Source organism: Cyclopterus lumpus, chromosome 12 (genome assembly GCF_009769545.1).
Source record: "Cyclopterus lumpus isolate fCycLum1 chromosome 12, fCycLum1.pri, whole genome shotgun sequence".
Lineage (NCBI taxonomy): Eukaryota > Metazoa > Chordata > Actinopteri > Perciformes > Cyclopteridae > Cyclopterus > Cyclopterus lumpus.
This window is the reverse complement of record NC_046977.1, coordinates 14,672,098-14,690,038: the sequence shown is the minus strand read 5'-3', so window position 1 is coordinate 14,690,038 and position 17,941 is coordinate 14,672,098. Positions and strand designations below refer to the sequence as shown.

Sequence of the window (17,941 nt, the reverse complement as noted above, 5' to 3'; positions counted from 1 at the left end):
CTCCTCCTTCTCCTCTTCTTCAACTTTCTCTACTCTCTCGCCCTCTCCCGCTCCGACATGTTTTTCTTCCAGCTCGTCATCATGTCCGGCACGGTGTTGTTGGCCTACTACATGGAGTGCACGGACCTGTTCAGCGTGCACGTGCAGGGCTTCTTCTGCAACGACGCCGAGCTGATGAAGCCGTACCCCGGCACAGAGGAGACCGGCTTCATCCCCCCCCTCATCCTCTACTGCGTGGTGGCTGCCGCTCCCACCACCGTGGTGAGTAAAACCCATTTGTCTCTCTGTGTCGCTGCGGTGTTTAAAACATCTGGTTTAAACGTCTCTCTGAAAAGAGCAACCGTTTGTTCACTGATTACAGCTTTTCTCATTTGAAACCTATTATTTCTTCTTCTTTTTTTTTTTTATAACCTTCAACCACCAAAAATGTAACTACTCCTCCACACAGTGTGTTGCCAGACTTCAAACATATACTGCTAACCTACATACGGTATGGCCTAATTACCTCCTTTTGTGACTGTTAGCGAGGCCACATAAGTTACTTCAGTGTTGAATTATATATTAAATAAGTTGGACATCTGTGCAGAATAGATATTCAGCAATGCATCTTATTTGAACCCACTACAGGTGTCCCTCTATCCTCGGTATATTCCACTTTCTCTCTATATAGAAATAGAGAAAATGTCATAGTGACCTGTCTGACTGAAGACGGTTTTCAAATCTTTTCATGGGTCAGCTGAGAAGTTCGGTGACAATTTCAGAGACTGAACTTTTGGCCCTCTGTTCTCCTGAACTCTGAACCGTATCTCTTAAACTTGTTACTTGCTTGTTCGGCTGAATGCACCGGTGAACTGTTCAAGTCGAGACGTGACCAACACATATTTTCCCTGGACTGTGATGCGATTTCTTAAACAGTGTTTTCCATGGAGAGTGTTCCAAGGCGAGTGGATTTCCTGTGATGTTTCAACCATTCATTCACGTGCACCGGGGAAAACTTTTCAACAGTTGACTCGGTGCCTATAAGTGTAATGAAGCTCAGCTGTTGCTTAATAGAAACGCTTTGATTCTCACCACGTTTTAAATGTCGTGTGTTTATATTAGAAAAAGGGACAGACGATTCTCCACCCCCACCCCCAACCAGACAGTGTGCATACTAGATTATGGTTGATTCGTGAGTGTGACGTTTGATGAACACTATTCCCCCACAATGCACTGCACGAAGGAAATGGAGGAGCCGGGATAATTAAAATAGATTGTGGGAGGTGAAACCGCTTCGGAACAAAAGGTGTATATAAAGACCGCTTTGTGAAATTTAACGGTCAAAAAGAAATCCTATTAACTGCTTAAATGGTATATGCTGATCGGTGTAGTGGCACACGGTGGGCAGTGCTGCAGTATGGATTTTGGGGATGCACTCATTTTTAACACGACATTGAAGGCGTCGCTAAATGCATCAATGGGGCTTTTTCACAGCAGGTATTTGTCCTCTTCATAGCAGGAGAGGCACAGGTGTAATTAATACCCTTAACGATGGCTCTGACAGTCAGCGAGCATGAGCCCTCATTAGTGTTATTAATTACACCTGTGTACCTGCAATGATGAATACCTTGTGCGAAGAAGTTGTTTGCTGGAAATCTTTTTTTTTTCCCGATCACCGAATGACTGAAAAAATATCTGCTAGGCTGTTCATTTGTGGATGAATGTAGGGCACGGGCTGCATGTGCGACATGTGGCCACTAGGTGTCAGTTTAGCTCCATGCTTGTTGACTCCAACACAGAACACCAGACCAGGCACCATATGTCTCTGGGCCCCTGGCTCACTTCATTATTAAACCAGTGTCAAAGATGTTCTGAGCACCTTCTGACGACTGTTTGCATGCGTCTGTTTTTAATGGTGGAATTCATTTTCCTCGGGTGCCACTTTCGAAAGGAAAAGACGAGTCAATCCCAGAACCGAGAAGGAGCCGGTGCTTCATGGTCAGAGGCGGGCCCTCGGTGGGTTTTAGGATGACGCAGTGCTAACATGTTGGAGGACTGATACAATGTGTTAAAAGAATAATCATCAGCTTTGGCCTTGACTTTAGTGCACGTCAGTTGGGAGTCAGGTGTCAAAAAGAAAATATAAAATATTTTAAAGCTGTAAGTGTGCAGCAATTGTATAAATATTTATAGTAATTAGCATTTTGAGCTGGTGAATGCCCCTCATTTACCTGGTGCAACTGTTCACAAACATTTAAAGCATATAGTGGCCAACCCTCTTTTAGCATTTTCACTTTTCTTTTGTGAACTGTGTGAGCCAACCATCCTTTTCTTTTTTGTTTCCTTATTGTGCATGCAGCGTATTGTTATAATCCAGTGAATGTTAAATGCATTATTACATTTTCTACATATTTGCAAAATGTAATTAATTAATTGATAGCTTTTTCCTGAGGATATGTGTTACCATAGCTGACTTATTCTGTACCCACAACACCACTGGATACTTAATACCTTGATGGTGTGTGAAACATGCTGGTCCATTTCTCGAGCACCACGTGTTCTGTTGAATGCTCTGCTGCAAATCTAAAATCCAGTTTAAGGGCTTTTAGCAGTGTCCTGTATGTCTCCCATTTATATATCCCAGGTTTCTTTCCAAACAGACATCTTCCTTTTCTATTACGATTTCAAGAGGCACTCAATCTGGGATGTGACTGTAAAGGATGTCTGGTTCCTGGACACCCGCCACCCATTTATTTGTAATGAGATATTACCGTTCTGCTGCCTCCTTTTTGTGTGTTTATTATCTGGGACACTTTGTTCTTCACTCTCAGTTCTCTAAAGATTGACTATGGTTACCGCTCTGAAGTCAAACGTGAATTACCGTCACTTATATTACACACATCCTCCAGCTTCTCTTCTTGTAGCTAATTGTTGTGCAGATGCATCAGCATCCTACAGTGTTACACACCCGTGTGTACACACACACTCAGCGACCCAACACTCTTTGTGAGGAGACTCATTGACGTAATGCAACCCAAGTCTGAACCACTCAAACAAGCCTTTGAAGAGGTGAGGACCGCCCACAATGTCCTCACTGTCTGAAACTCATTGGTCCTCGAAGATATATGTACAAGCGCACACACCGACACACACCGACTCTCTCTCTCTCTCTCTCTCTCTCTCTCTCTCTCTCTCTCTCGCTCGCTCTGATTTCCAAAAGAGGGCAGCTTTGACAGACTCTTCTGCACTGATTACTTCAGAGAAAAAGAAAATAAAGAAAACATAATTACAGGCTGATATATAACATCAGTGTACAAGTTGGTTCCCAGTGCTCTTTGTTCGTTACATATCAATGTTGTCATGTTATTTAGCCTCCTGCGGTTCCGCAATTTATTTTTTTGTTAAACTCATTAAAACCTAATAAGATAAATACTTTATTCTTGTATCCGGCTGGTCCCTGATCACACACATTCCCTCCTCAGTGCTGTGTCAGCTGTTCAACTTTTGTTTTACAGTGCTGGTCATTTCTCATATTTCCATCTTTTTGCTCTCTCTTTCTCATTGGCCCATAGCTAATGGCCTTAGTCTCTTTATCCGTCTGCACGCTATCCCAAACTACTTCTTAATTGTGCCCTTTGAGAGTGCTGTGTCAGGCGCTAAAAAGTTGTGCGTCATACTGTGTATCGCTCCGTTGCCAAATACGGCACAAACCAGCCAATCAGAGTAAACGATGACAGGGATGTGAGCCAATTAGCAAAGAGGAGGTAATTCATTCAGACTGTTCCACACGGCCGGACCAATGGGAGGCTGTAGAGGTTAGAGGGGTCGTTTTGATGCGTCGCGCTATAAACCTGCTCATCCACGGACAGGCTTCATAAAAGCTGACCCTTCACCCTCAACACGATGAAAGCACGCTGTTGCTGTCGTCCGCCAAGTGTGGATCCAACAGAAACAAGTGGCTGACTGATGAAAGGTACCGAGCGGTAACCACCATGAGGTTTCTCTAGTTAAACTCTAAAGGTGTAGAGATACCAGAACGACTGTGTTGAAGTTGAGGATGTGTAATGGCTAATTCCACTTTCTTTTATGTGTGTCTTGGTGGCAATGCTGAAAATAATGAGCACATTAAGAAGACATTAAAGGAGCATTAATTAATTTTATTCTCCACTTCAGGGAAGCATAACAAGCTTTAAACGCAGCAGATTTACATATTATCGCCCTATAAAGTGAACGCGTTAATGTGAATGTGAGCAAACGGTTACTTATTTACACTTGAGACATGATGCAATATTAGCATTCATTCGGTGTCATGTTTCTGGCTTCCCAGTGAGTGTCCAATATTTGAATATTAATATTAAACATTTCCAAAAATAACTTTACTGAAATTTAAGAACTTCAATTTGAAGAGATATATAATTAACAGCTTACTGTAACAATCAAGGAAAGTTATTTGCTGCTTTAGGCTACGCGCTTGATTATCTAATAAAAGGATTGACCGCAGCATCAATGATTTATGGTTGCCCACAGGGGACAGTTGTCACATTTAATATGTGAGCGATTAAAAATGTGAATAGGGTGAAACAAAAAAATGACTGTGGCCAGTCACTGTAATGTCACAGGTACTGCATTTTATGGACTTTCAAGGGTATTGCTGACCTGGGCTCCCATAAATCTGTGACACTAGTTAGTAATAAATTAATAAATTAGGAAAGCAAATTAACCAGAAATCTGTTCTTTCTGTTTAATTTCATAGAAATTACTCCAGAGAATTAGATTAGTTTGAACCTTTTCAGTTTCGGCTCAGACGTCACACAGTTTCAGTTGAATGACGAGTTCTTCCTCTGTTTTCTGACATTGTTTTCAGTCACTTCCGTTCAGTTGTCATGGCATTTGTTTGAAGAAGAAGAGCGGGGAGTTACAAATGAGTTGAAATGAGACGATCGATACTTCAAGGCAACGACTAGTTCTTTAAACATTTTTTATCATTTAGTATCAGAAAAACATAATTGTCACGCACTGGTCAATTTGGGCTATTTTGCTGCTTCTTTCAGACTAGTGGAGAGCAAACATCCAATATACATTATTTAGATGTTTATACTCTGTCTATTTGTGTCTAAAGATTTCAAAGCAGCATATATTAGACAATAGATATCATTTTCAGAAAACTTGTAAAACAAAAAAGAAGTGCGTTGACGTAAGTAATCAAGTGAATGTTTCATTGTGATATCAAGGAGATACATTTGTTACCCTAACAAGCTGACGGGTCTCGCTTTAAAACGACTACACAACAAGGTTCATCTTCTGAAGAGAACAAGGTTTATTTGCCTCGTCACAACCACTGCTCAGCCAGAATGAAACCACATGACACTAGTTCCCTGCCCCTTGCAGTCACAGTCTGTTTGAAGATAAAGGCATGTTTAATTGGCTATTTTGCCCATGAAGACAGATGTTTCTGGGTCAATATGGATCTGAAGATGGATTTTTTTCTTTCATCATGGATTTTTGAGATTTCTTTTGGGGTATTTGCATGCTTTATGTCAGTCATCATTTAATGGAAAAAAAAGTGTTTGAAAACTTTAATTCAGCCTCCTTTGTGGTGACAAATCCAGACCGGTCTGAAACCAGTGCAGAGCTTTAAATCATGCATACCCGTTTTCATGTGTCTGCTGTCAGTCCCTCTTTCTTCTTTCTTCTTTTTTTTTTTTTTCTTCTTTTAGTTTCCCCGACATCACAAAATCAACCGCTCGTGTTGCTTGTAGCCAGAAATAAATAGATTAGAGTTGCATTCACAAGAACATGTGGACGCCTTCAGAAGGGACAGAAAAACACATGATTACTTTTTTTTTTTGACCTGTCCTGGGGCTCAAAACAAACTCTTTTATGAACACAAACACACACACACACACACACACACACACACATCTGGTTGTGTACTCATAAACACACACATATTTTTGTTGCAGCCCGCATCACTGGAGACAGCTGGCAATGAGTTTAATTTTGTGTGTCCGGCAGCAGTTTTTCCATTAGACCTGATGTAATGTCCACAGTATAATGGGCCTGAAGAAAGGCTGCATTAAGACACAGTGGTTTATGTACACAGTCTAGACAGGGCCAACATGTCCCCCTACCCCACAAAGGGATGCTTAACACAATGTTTTCTTTTCTTCCTTGTCTGTGTGTGTGTGTGTGTGTGTGTGTGTGTGTGTGTGTAGATTTTCATCGGAGAGGTGTCCATGTATGTGATGAAGTCGACGAGGGAAGCTCTCCTGGCCCAGGAGAAAACCATCGTGACGGGAGACTGTTGTTACCTCAACCCCCTCATCCGCCGCATCATACGCTTCGTCGGTAAGGAAGTTTCAAACTGCTCTTCATGTGGATGGTACCAGGCAATGGCTGACGACTCAGAGACGCACCACATCACCGTGTCATACATGTCCCCTCACATGTACACGGAGGGCGCCCAATCCGAACTTTTACTTTCAATTTGGAATTTAGTCACTTTTCTGTTGTTTATCACTTGTTACCAAACTATGTAAGTACAGTTCATAAGGTAAACAGCTCAGTAAACCACACATCTGAATCATCAGGAATGTTTCTGTGGCTTTTAGTGTGTCAGTAAGCCTCACACTGTATATCATGGCTAAGCTGACAGGTGAATGTGCTGTCAGTCACCTGAGAGGGGAGCTCCAATGCAAAAAGCAAAACATTTGAGGGCTTAAGGATTTCGGTGTTTAAAGAGAGGCACAAAAGGCTCATTCTAGCTTCATACTTTTTGGTTTCTACTAAAACATGTTTACATGCTTTAATGTTAAAAAAAAAATATATAATTTGTTTTATACTGTCTGTCTGAATATACCTGTATTCTCAACCTCGGCATGAAACGCTCCATTTTAGCACCTGTTCTGTAAGCCCCTCCCACACACAACAAAATAACCAGTCTGCTCTGAAAAACCCAGCATAGCTTTTCAAAGGTAGTTCTCCCAAGCTGTGGTCAGCCAATTTTCTGTTGTCACAGACTGGTCAATGCACAGTTAAGGGTATACATGAGAAAGTTTATAAGATGAGTTTAACAAGGTCGGCCAGAGAGAGGACGGCTGCAGCTTCCACCAACCCAACGTGTAAACAGGAGATTGTCTGCAGATACTGGAACGTTTGTAGATCAGCAGATTGTGAACGTCCAACACACACGCCGGAAGCACATGCTAGCAGTGGCGCTAATATGATACATTTGCCCCTTTTTTTCGGAGGCAGTGATGCTGGGAAGTGGTGTAAGCTTAAGTGATGTGTCAAGATGAAGCCGGGGTGTGTGTGTGTGTGCCCTGAAGTGGATTCGGTAGTCAATAGTCTTAAATTATCCAAGGGCTACAGCTAGCAACGTGTAATAGGCTTTTGGGTCGGTTGCAAACACACATCAACCTTTGTTCAAGTCTGAATTAAATGACATGTCATGTTACATTATAGGGAACAACACTAAATAAGCATGCACATGAAAAGCAGATTGGCCTGTTCTGTATTCCTCTCCAGTTCACACTTTGATACCCATCCATCCATCCATTATATAACATCACTTATACTCATCGGGAACCAGCCGCAGCTGACCTTGAGCATGAGGCGGGTTACAGCCTGGACAGGTCACCAGATTATCACTAGCATGACACATCCTTAATTAATATAACCTGTATGTCTTGGAGTGTGTGAGGGGGGCAGGCCACCTGGATGCAAAAACCCACCCTGACACGGGGTGAACATGGGAGGCTTAATTAGAAGTGGTGGTGTCATGTTATGCATCTGGTTTCACCGTGGTCGGAACCATCTACTTTGATTTAATCTTCAGAGATATAAACTTGCTGGTCGTGGATTTTCAATTCAATAACAGCTAACTGGCCAAACTGAATGAAATTCAGTAGTTGAAAATAATCAATTTGGATTCCAGCTGTAATGCATTTACTCTAAAACTACATCAGCCACTGAAACAAAATCTAATCTAAACGTGTTGGATTGTTTGCTGAAAGAAATCCCCACACTGCCCCCACACTGCCGTGGCACCCCAAAGAGTTTAATACGCACCCAACTGCAACCTCTGAATGTAACTTTTCACAGCCACTTTTCCACAAAGCTTGAGGGGTGCTGGGAAAGAACTGACAGGCTTCCTTGCTCTCCGTTCCAGTAAATGAGGTCATCTGCTGGACTTAAGTGGCGTAATCACAACTGCATTGTTCATTTTTTAAATAATATCCCCTTTCAAATAATAAAAAAAACTCATCAGAGATTCATTCGCGTGATTTATATTTCCGTCTGCTCCCGAGCAATTTTCTCAAATTTGTAGGATCACTGGGGCTGTTAGTGTCCCGCTCTCCTGCCCCCTCCCATCTCCTCTCCTCTCACCCTAATTCCCCTTCTCCATTTCACTCAATGATGCCCTTCACACAATCGTGTCCCTGAACCCCTCACTGGCAACCAAACTCAACCCTCCCCCTCAGCCCTCTTCAGCCCCCGCCCCCCCCCCGGATGAGAATACAAAGCAGAGTAATTTCATGGCTAAGCAGGCCAGATAATAAGCAGTCATATTTCACAGCAAAAGGAATGCAGACGCAGACATTGGTCAGGGTTGGTGGGCTGAAAGTGTCACCGCAATCATTCATAAGAGATGCTTTTGTTCTGTTTATATTTCGTTCCTCGCCTGTTGTCCACGCTTGTTTCCTTCTGTAAATAACTTCATTAGATTCCAGCATCGTTCAGGGAATAATATTAACCTCAGATATTTGTTATCAATTGCTTTATGTGCGCCTGATACTCACACGTCAATTTAACTCTGGTTACAAGTTATACAAGTTAACTGCACCATGCTTTAAGGGGGAATCCGTGTGATGCTTTTAAAGCGTTGTGTTTATGCGTCTATTTGACTTTTCCGTGTGGTTTTATGTGCCATGACGTCTCAACTGTGCGTCCGTGCGCCTGTGTGCCCCAGGTGTGTTTGCGTTCGGTCTGTTTGCCACAGACATCTTCGTCAACGCGGGCCAGGTGGTGACCGGAGGCCTCTCGCCCTACTTCCTGTCCGTCTGCAAGCCCAACTACACCGGCACCGAGTGCCGCTTTAATCACCAGTTCATCGTCAACGGCAACCTCTGCACCGGGAACCCCGTTGTCGTGGAGAACGCTCGCCGGTCGTTCCCATCCAAGGACGCTTCGCTGAGTGTGTACTCTGCTGTTTACCTGACGGTGAGCCGAATGTACACGACTGCACTACGATGACGTTTATTGTGGGCTCAGTTTAATTGTGGAGATCGGAGCTGCAGAACTGAATTATAAGATACACTTTAATGATAAAGTTTGTCATCCAAATTGTGTTTGAGTTGTAACTGGTAAATAAATCAAATCAAATTAAGGCTATAATGGTTTATACTGTATGCTAACTGTATTCTCAAATATACAAACAAACAATTTTGTCGTTCTTCTTCTGATTATTTAAATCAATCCTACACTATTAGAAAATAATGTTTTTTTTAAATTCTCCACCGATATTTTTGTATTTCCCACCAAACAGGAGCTTATTTAATTAAAAAATCGTTGTTTTCAAGTATACTAGAGGCTCTAGAGTGACTCATTTGGGACTGAATGCAATTCATTTACACATTTATATCAAAGTAATCAGATATGAATAGATCATTTTAATTGATTTAAGTTATACACTTGATTTGTAATTTACAAAGGCTTTGAATAAGAGGCGCTAATTGATGTAATACGGCGCTACATAGCACATCCATCCTTGATGGAGGAATTGGCAAGGAAGGACTTCATATTTCTGGAACCTGTGTCGACATTTTTTTCATAGGGTGAGTTCAGGCACTTTTCGAAAAATTGTCTGGAAGGACACACGAAGAATGGCTTTTTGAAGAGCGGCAGTTTGATACCAGAGTGACGCCGGGGCTCAGCTGCTGAAAAGTGACAGAGAGAGAGAAGAGGTGCAGATTTTAAATCAGCCGGAACGAGAGGAATACAAGGACAGGTTATTGATGAAAAGAGGATTTGATACGCACCGCTCTGTGCACTGTCCGGCGTGGGAGGAGGTCAAAGTTCAATGTAGGAAGACAGTGTGTTTTTAAATGCTGACGGGCTCCTCGCAGCTGTCACTCACACTTAGAGGTTCCTATATGAGGTTCATCTTGTAATCTTTTATTCTCTGTGAAAAAAAAAACTTTGTTTTTGGAGAGGTATTTCACTCATATGATGTAAGTTTTTGACATCTTTCTTTAACAGCAACGGAGGCTTTGTGCTCTCACAAAATGGGAGAATATTTGATTCCATGTCTGTGGGAACACCTCCAGTCGCTTTTTATGCGATTGCCTCTGTTCTTGTCGACCCAAAGAAAGAGAAAAACGCAGTAAAGAAAATATATCATTTTGTATTTATTTCCACAGTCCATGGTCTGATTTATTCTGCCTTCTGTCCTCCTGTCCAGATGTACATCACCAGCACCATCAAGACCAAGTCCAGCCGCCTGGCCAAGCCTGTGCTCTGTCTGGGCACGCTCTGCTCGGCCTTCCTCACCGGCCTCAACCGAGTCTCAGAGTACCGAAACCACTGTTCGGACGTAGTGGCCGGATTTATACTGGGATCGGCCATTGCTCTGTTTCTGGTGAGGACGATGGAAGAGTGGCATGTTTGGGAGCGGGGGATTAGAGGAGAAGAGGGAAGATGATTCTACCGAGGTGGATTCTGGTCATGACTTATTTTTCACATTTTCAGCCTCATTTGGGAACTGACCCAAACCAGTAATTAAATGATTATTCTCAAAGCCTGTAACATGGTTTTGGTGCCATTTTTATATTAAGTTATATGCAAATGTATGTCCTAAAATTCTCACATGCAACATATTTATTTGTAGTATTTATATTGATTGTGTAGTGGCATTTATTAACTTTTTGTAAAGGCAACATAGTATGTACCAGTTTTTTGCTGTGTGTCGATGCCGCCACGTGCTAAACACTAATTTGGTAAAGGAGCTTAAAAGATCAGTTTGTGAAGAGGTGATAGAGGGATGAAGGATGGTTTAGACTGAGCTTGAAGGAGGTTCACACGCAGGTGAGTTGGAGAGAGAGAAAAGAGGAAGGATGAACTGGTTGATTGGGAGAAAGAGGAGAAGAGCAGAAAGGAGAGTAAATACTGGATTTCTACTGAGATAGATCATTCTGGCTTTGAAGGAGTCCAGTGAGGAAGGGTAGTGGAAGTCACAAGTGAAATAGTGGTCATGTTTAATTCAGAGGTGATGGAGGGAACCTCAACTTGAGTGCCCCTGTCCCGCTCTCTTCAATATTAAATCGAGTTGTAAAACAGCCTCGACGGAACAGTAAAATCACTTTGTCAGCATCCGGTTTTATGTTTAAATGCAGGGTTGTGGTTACCGCTGAAGCCCTCAGGTTGTTTGTAGGATTGAAGCGGAAAGCCCGTGGAGGTGAAAGGAAGGTGAAGGGAAACCTCTACAAATAGAAAATAAAAAAAGGATTTAAAAGTGTCCGGGGCTTCACTACAGCTGGAATTAGTGTGAAAGACGGGCGTCCTGATGTCCTGAGGCTGATGGGAATGTCATACACCTAAATATTGTGGAAGGAGAATGTTGAGCTGGTGATGTGATAGGAAAAGAGAAAGTAAAGAGATCCCCAATATTAGTGAACATGAATTATACGGCAGTTCTGTTAACTATTTTAAAGACATTTCACTCCAAACTACTACAGGTCAGCCTCATGATGACGCCACAAAACAAACCAGGGGCTCATTGTCTGAGAACCATGAATGTCTTTAAAACATTTTACTACAAAGCGTTCAACAAGGACCGATATGGTGAGGTGTCATTCATGGAGCCACAGCTACGATGTATTCTGAGAGCGTATACAGCATATTATTGTTTTGCTTTGTGACATTAAATATGAATGTTTCCATTGTGTTGCACCTAGATGCTCTTGACAATGATGTGCAAAAATATATGGAAAAACCTTCCTTGACATCTCTGTAACCTATATATATATATAATATATATTATAATATATATATATATATATATAATATATATATAATAATATATATAATATATATATATTATATATATATATATATATATATATATATATATCAGTATACTGTATGTATATAATATATATATATATAACTTGGCATGGTTAAATGTTATGGATGATCTTAACATGGATGTTAAGAACGTTTGAATGCAGATCCAGAGATGATATTTTAAGGGCATGAATAGCTTACTGATACAGCTGGTAGGTACAGGCAAAGACAGCAGTGAGTTTTACAGACAGCCCAACAGGATGGCGAGGATGGGTTCAAATACTGTGGGGTTTTCCAAGGGTGAGCATTTGTGAGGCAAACTAGTGCCACCGACAATGTTCAGATGATGGAAGATTTTAGCCTGAATCGATGGTTTCAAAATCATACCTTGCTCTCGTCTTAGTTTGTCCTTGGACCATGAGGAGGATGAGCCACAGCAACCCACTTGTTAATAAAGGATATTAGCTTTCAATGAGTGATCCATACACATCGAGTCAGTGGTCTCCAGGGAGAGACGGACACAATAAATCATCACATCAGCATTTTTGAACCCGCTCATTTCCAGCTTATCAGCAAACTTGAGGACGGCAGCCTCTCCCTCTACACATCGACCTAATGGTCCTGATGAAGATCATCAAGATCTTGCCATCTGAAAACTGAGTCTGTGATGGACTGCTATCTTGAGGGAAATTAATTGGTACAAGGAGAGTAGAAAGCAGGTATAACTCCCCCCCCCCCCCCCCCCCCCCCCCCCCCCCCCCCCTCAGTGCTGACAGCGAGGAGATCTGAATGGACTCATCAAACTGCTGCCTTTGGTGTAACAAGAGATTTGTCCTCTGCCAGCAGATTGAGGGATCAGTGCTAAGCACTTGGTCGTTGAGCTCCAGGAGGATGTTGGAGACTGGAGGTGTTCACTTGATCCAAGACGAAGCAGAGGCACATCCCGACTGCCTGCCAGGTCCGATAGAGCAGTGTTTGCCAAACCCGGGCCGGTCTGTATCAAGGCCGACGAGAACATGCAAAGAAAAGCAGTCTTTCCCGGTCTACTCGGATGCGCTCCAGTTGAGAGAAAACAAGACAGTGGGAACCCTACTGAATTGTATTTGAAACGAGCAGGAAGTCATTTAAGAACAGTCGCGTGAAAGCAACGGGAAGAGACGTGTCAGTGTATCAACATTGGATTCACTGTGACGGACATTTGTTGTATTCATATGATTTTGTTATGAAACGTTGATGCTGGAGTGTCGCCGCTAGATTCTCGACCCAGCAGCTGTGATTTGTTTGCTTAGTTTAGGAGCACTAGAGAAAGCACTGTCCATGAACTGCCACACACAAAGGAACCGTGAGCATCTTCCAGCAGCGAATCGCCCTGCTTCCTTGTCTCCTTTGCCACGGCCTGAGGGCATGGTCGGCACCGGGGGGGCAGATTCCCCCCTCGGGCTGCCTTCTTTGATTAACCAGTCCATGGCGGACCATCGAAATATAGCAACCTTTTGTGGTTGTTATACTGTTAAAATATTCAGGAAAAAAAAAAGAACACAAAAAAAAGCAACAGAATTTAAAAGTGACTGTAGATTGTACACATTTGACATAAAACAAAGCGTCAGTTCACGCAACAAAGATGAACACCCGTCTCCTTTTGACCGCATTTACATGACAGTTGCATTTTTTGGAGACTCATACAATGTTTGACGGAGCTTTCACACCCGAATACACTTCGTATTACAGCGATAACTGTTCCGAAGCTAAGATCACATCTCTCCAAAAAAAAACTCATCGGTGCTGTTAATTCCTTTTAATTGGGCCCTGAAATCGCAGTGGCACTGGGGTTGGCAGAAGGTCATATATAATGTACAACTAATGTAATTTTAATATGGACATTAGGTGTGACTCTCTTGCTCCATTGAGTTGGGTCTGCAGATACCAGCGTTGAAGGTGTTAAATAACACTACTCTGTCTGATAATAGGAAGTTATATTTTGTCTTGAGGGACCAGACTATAGACGGGTAATATTCTTGGACAGCATGCAGTGCGACTGTTCACATTATTTGGTGCAAGAAGTCTGCAACAGGGCATATGTTTTAGCCCTGCTAGCGGCATGGCTCCAGGTAATGGCAACGTCAGTGTGTCGGTCCACCACATTCGTATGGACTGAAATATGTCAGCAACTATTTGATGGATTGGCAAGAATTTTTGTACATGCTTCCCAGGCGATCCCCTGACTTTTCTTCCGGCGCCACCAGCAAATTGACTTTTGTGGGTTTGAGTGTCAACAACTGTTGGATGCATTTGGTAAACACATTAATTTCCCCTCAGGCTGAATTGTGATCTGTGGCCTTTAAACTTCTTTCTTTTTTTGCCCAAGTCTTTGAATGATGACTAAATGCCTGCAAGACAAATTACATTACCAGCAACCTCAGCTGTACTGCTTTTTAGTAAATGATAGCATGCTAAAACACACTTTACAGTGAACATATATATACAAACACATATACTGTATATATGTATGTATATATGTATGTGTATGTACATATATATGTATGTATGTATGTACAGTATGTATGTGTATATATATATATGTGTGTGTATATATACATACTGTATGTATATATATATATATGTAAATATACATATGTATGTATGTATGTATGTATATATGTATGTATGTATGTATATATATATATGTAAATATACACACATATATATATATATATATATATATATATATATATATATATATATATATATATATATATATATATATATATACATATATGTGTTAGACCTACAGTGGCGTTGTCATTGTTGGCATGTCCACATTGTCATTTAGCTCAAGCTGTGTCTAAGCACATTCTCACATAGCTGTTACCATGGCTGAAGACTCTTAGTCTTGTTGTAAAACATCCCAATGATTTGTCAAAGAAATATGTATTCGGACAGTTTTTGGGGATTAAGGGCAGAAAAAAATGTATTTGGCTAAATTTAAATGAAAACTTTGTCATGGATTAATTAAACTTTATCTCAAATAACCCAGCCTGGTTTGGTGAAAGCCATAATAACAGACACATCGTCAGAATGAACTCTCCCGTTCTTTTGACATTTCATTTCCACATCAGCCTGTGTCCTTATTACCCTGCCTTGCCGTTAATGTTGAACTGTCCTCATACCTTACAGGGTATATGTGTTGTGAACAACTTCAAAGGCGTCCACAGTGCGGCAGCGAAACAGAAAACTGAAGACTACCGTGGTCTGCCTCTGATGACTTTCCCCCGTGTAGAGAGCCCTCTGGAGACCCTCAGCGCACAGGTACCTGAAAACACTTAACCTGGATTCCCAAAAACTTAATCTCTATGGTGCACATTATGCTTCCCAATTAATTGGCACAGCTCCCTCGAGACTGTGAGCTTGCAACAATCTCCCCTTCAGAATTTACTGTAACTTTTTTGTAATTTCCCAATATTCTCATAGAGAAAGGGTCGGTCACATATTTGGTTGACCATGTGTTTGTTTGTTCTTTCTTTCTTTCTTTCTTTCTTTCTTTCTTTCTTTCTTTCTTTCTTTCTTTCTTCCTTCCTTCCTTTCTTTCTCTCTTTCAACACAAAGCAATGACACATGTTCAGAAGAACATACAGGCATGACGTTTTGCACTACACCCCTGTCCTCCTTCCCAAACGCACACAACCTCACACAGAGCACTCCTGACACTGTTTGACAGTTATTTCTTCTACTTTTCCATTTCCACGCCTTTCCCCCTCTCCTGTCGACTTTCTTTTCTTATCTCCATCCTCCCCTCCTCCCCTCCACCCCTCCTCCCGCCACGTCCATTTTCAGAACCACTCGGCATCGATGACGGAGGTCACATGACTAAGGGGGCAGCACCGGGTCACGTTTGCGTCTCCACAGCACTTCCAGACACAATGACGAGGACGCATGCCACGTGGCTCTGAATGCTTAACAAAAAACATTGCTGATATATCTGTTTAATCCACCCGAGGGACAAAATACACTATGTTTCTAACGGTTCTCATCTAGTTGGGCGATGCTCGATTCGACCTGCCAAGGCACATCTATTGCATCAGTGACAAACAAGAAAAATCACAAGGCAAACTTAAGCACAGATTGTTTTTCCAGATATTTGGAACCATTTGAAACATGGGATATTATTTTTCCCTCCACGGTGCGCTGTTTGTAGTTAGAGGACGGTGTTTTGTACATTTTGTATGAGCGAGTGCTGTAGCCTATCCCGATGGTGTTAAACCGGCGCACTTCCTGTCAGCTGACTCCCGCTGTTTTACATCACATCCTGTCAGGTGACTTGTCGATCGCCACATCTATTCCCTTCAGTCTGAAAAATGTGCTATGGATAAAATATTGATGTTGTCGTTTCTGTGATGTTTGTCATTTGTACAGAAAAAAAAGACAGAATCCTTCTTTTTATTATCTCTCGCTGTACATTAATTGACCGTGTCAGGTCACATTTTGTAAAGATTTTTGTCAATCTGTATGACTATTATGATCCATTTGGACCTGTTGCCTGCTGTGTAAACCTGGATATGTTTTGGTATCAGTTTAGGTGTTTTGGGGGAATGAACCCTCTTCCCTTTGGAGGAAACGACAAGGAAGAGTCAGTGACATCCTCCAAGTCAGAAAATGGGGTTTGGCACTTATAGTGCCATGCTATGAGCCACAATGAATATGAAATAAGTTGAAACTCACACTATGAGAGTGTTTCACCTCAATTTCCTGATTCCCTGTGATGTCAACAGGATGTTTTTCTACAGAGAGGTCCAGCGGGGCTAGCCTGTGCCAGATGCACCTGAAGATTTCACTGGTATGCTGTACAAATACGTTTAACCTGAAATCGCAGTTGAAGACATCCTGGTAAAGTACATTGAATAAAAGAGAAAAGAAGACTGAAATGCTCTTTGGAGTGACACTGAGTGACTTACTTGAGGCCTGGCTAGCCCTTCTATTGGAAACCAGAATGACTCCTGCTTCACTTTTCCTCCTTGAGGCACTCCCCCCCCCGACCCACCAGTGGATTGTGATGCAATGTTGTGACTCCATTTCCCATCGGAAGATACGCCTAGCATGAAGAGAGAAGTCAAGATGTTTTAGAGATATTCCTGATTTCAATTATCCTCATTATCATTGTGATTCTAAACGTTTTTTTACTTTAAGAACAAAAAAAAAGTGTTTCATTTGAAATGCTACATATATATTTTTTTCTTCGTTTGACCACAAATTAAATAGTCAGTAGCAACAATGTGTTCTCGTGTCTTTTTCATTATGTGTATGAGTACTGAAATGAAAGTGGTGTCATGAACAAATTGTGGCCTAAATTCAAATTTCAAAGTGACATACAAAACCTTTGAGGCAGAGAGAGCAGGACTCCATCAGTCTTACCAAGTTACCACAGCGGAATAAGTGGAAACATGTCTGCCCTTTTATTTGTTTAAATATTTAGACATTTGTTTTTCCATACTTCCATTTGGCCTCGCAGACAGACAGGCAGTACATCTTCTGTTTATTACAAATCTAACCTAAAGCACGGCTCATTTACAGCCTAAAATATATGGCCACATTAACATCATTTACAAGCACTGTGCATCAGTGTTTCTGTTGGCTGAATGGCATATTCTCAGGATGGAAGTGTGTGACCCAACCTCTGTATATGTGAAGGGTACATGGACAGTACAGTGTGCTGTGGGCAGTACAAAGTAGAGAGGTGGATGCTTCCCTGGAGGCTCAGTTCAGGAGGGGGGGGGGGGCGACACATTCATACTTGCTCTTCAGGTATGTAATCAAGCATGTGATGAGTTTATAAAAAATTGTTCATGAAGAACACCTTTGGGGTTCTTGAAGAACACCTTTGGGGTTCTTCATGAACAAAAAAAAC

The 17,941-nt window shown here is 41.8% G+C and overlaps 1 protein-coding gene across 1 annotated transcript in view; it reads left to right on the top strand.

The window, feature by feature from the left end:
• plppr1 (phospholipid phosphatase related 1) overlaps positions 1-15,906 on the top strand; it is a 30,763-nt gene extending 14,857 nt beyond the window's left edge. The window contains exons 2-7 of the mRNA XM_034547152.1: positions 73-261; positions 6,195-6,327; positions 8,951-9,201; positions 10,442-10,618; positions 15,217-15,348; positions 15,874-15,906. Coding sequence (XP_034403043.1) covers positions 73-261; positions 6,195-6,327; positions 8,951-9,201; positions 10,442-10,618; positions 15,217-15,348; positions 15,874-15,906 — 915 coding nt within the window. The remainder of the gene's footprint in view (positions 1-72; positions 262-6,194; positions 6,328-8,950; positions 9,202-10,441; positions 10,619-15,216; positions 15,349-15,873) is intronic.
• The last annotated feature ends 2,035 nt before the right edge of the window (positions 15,907-17,941 follow it).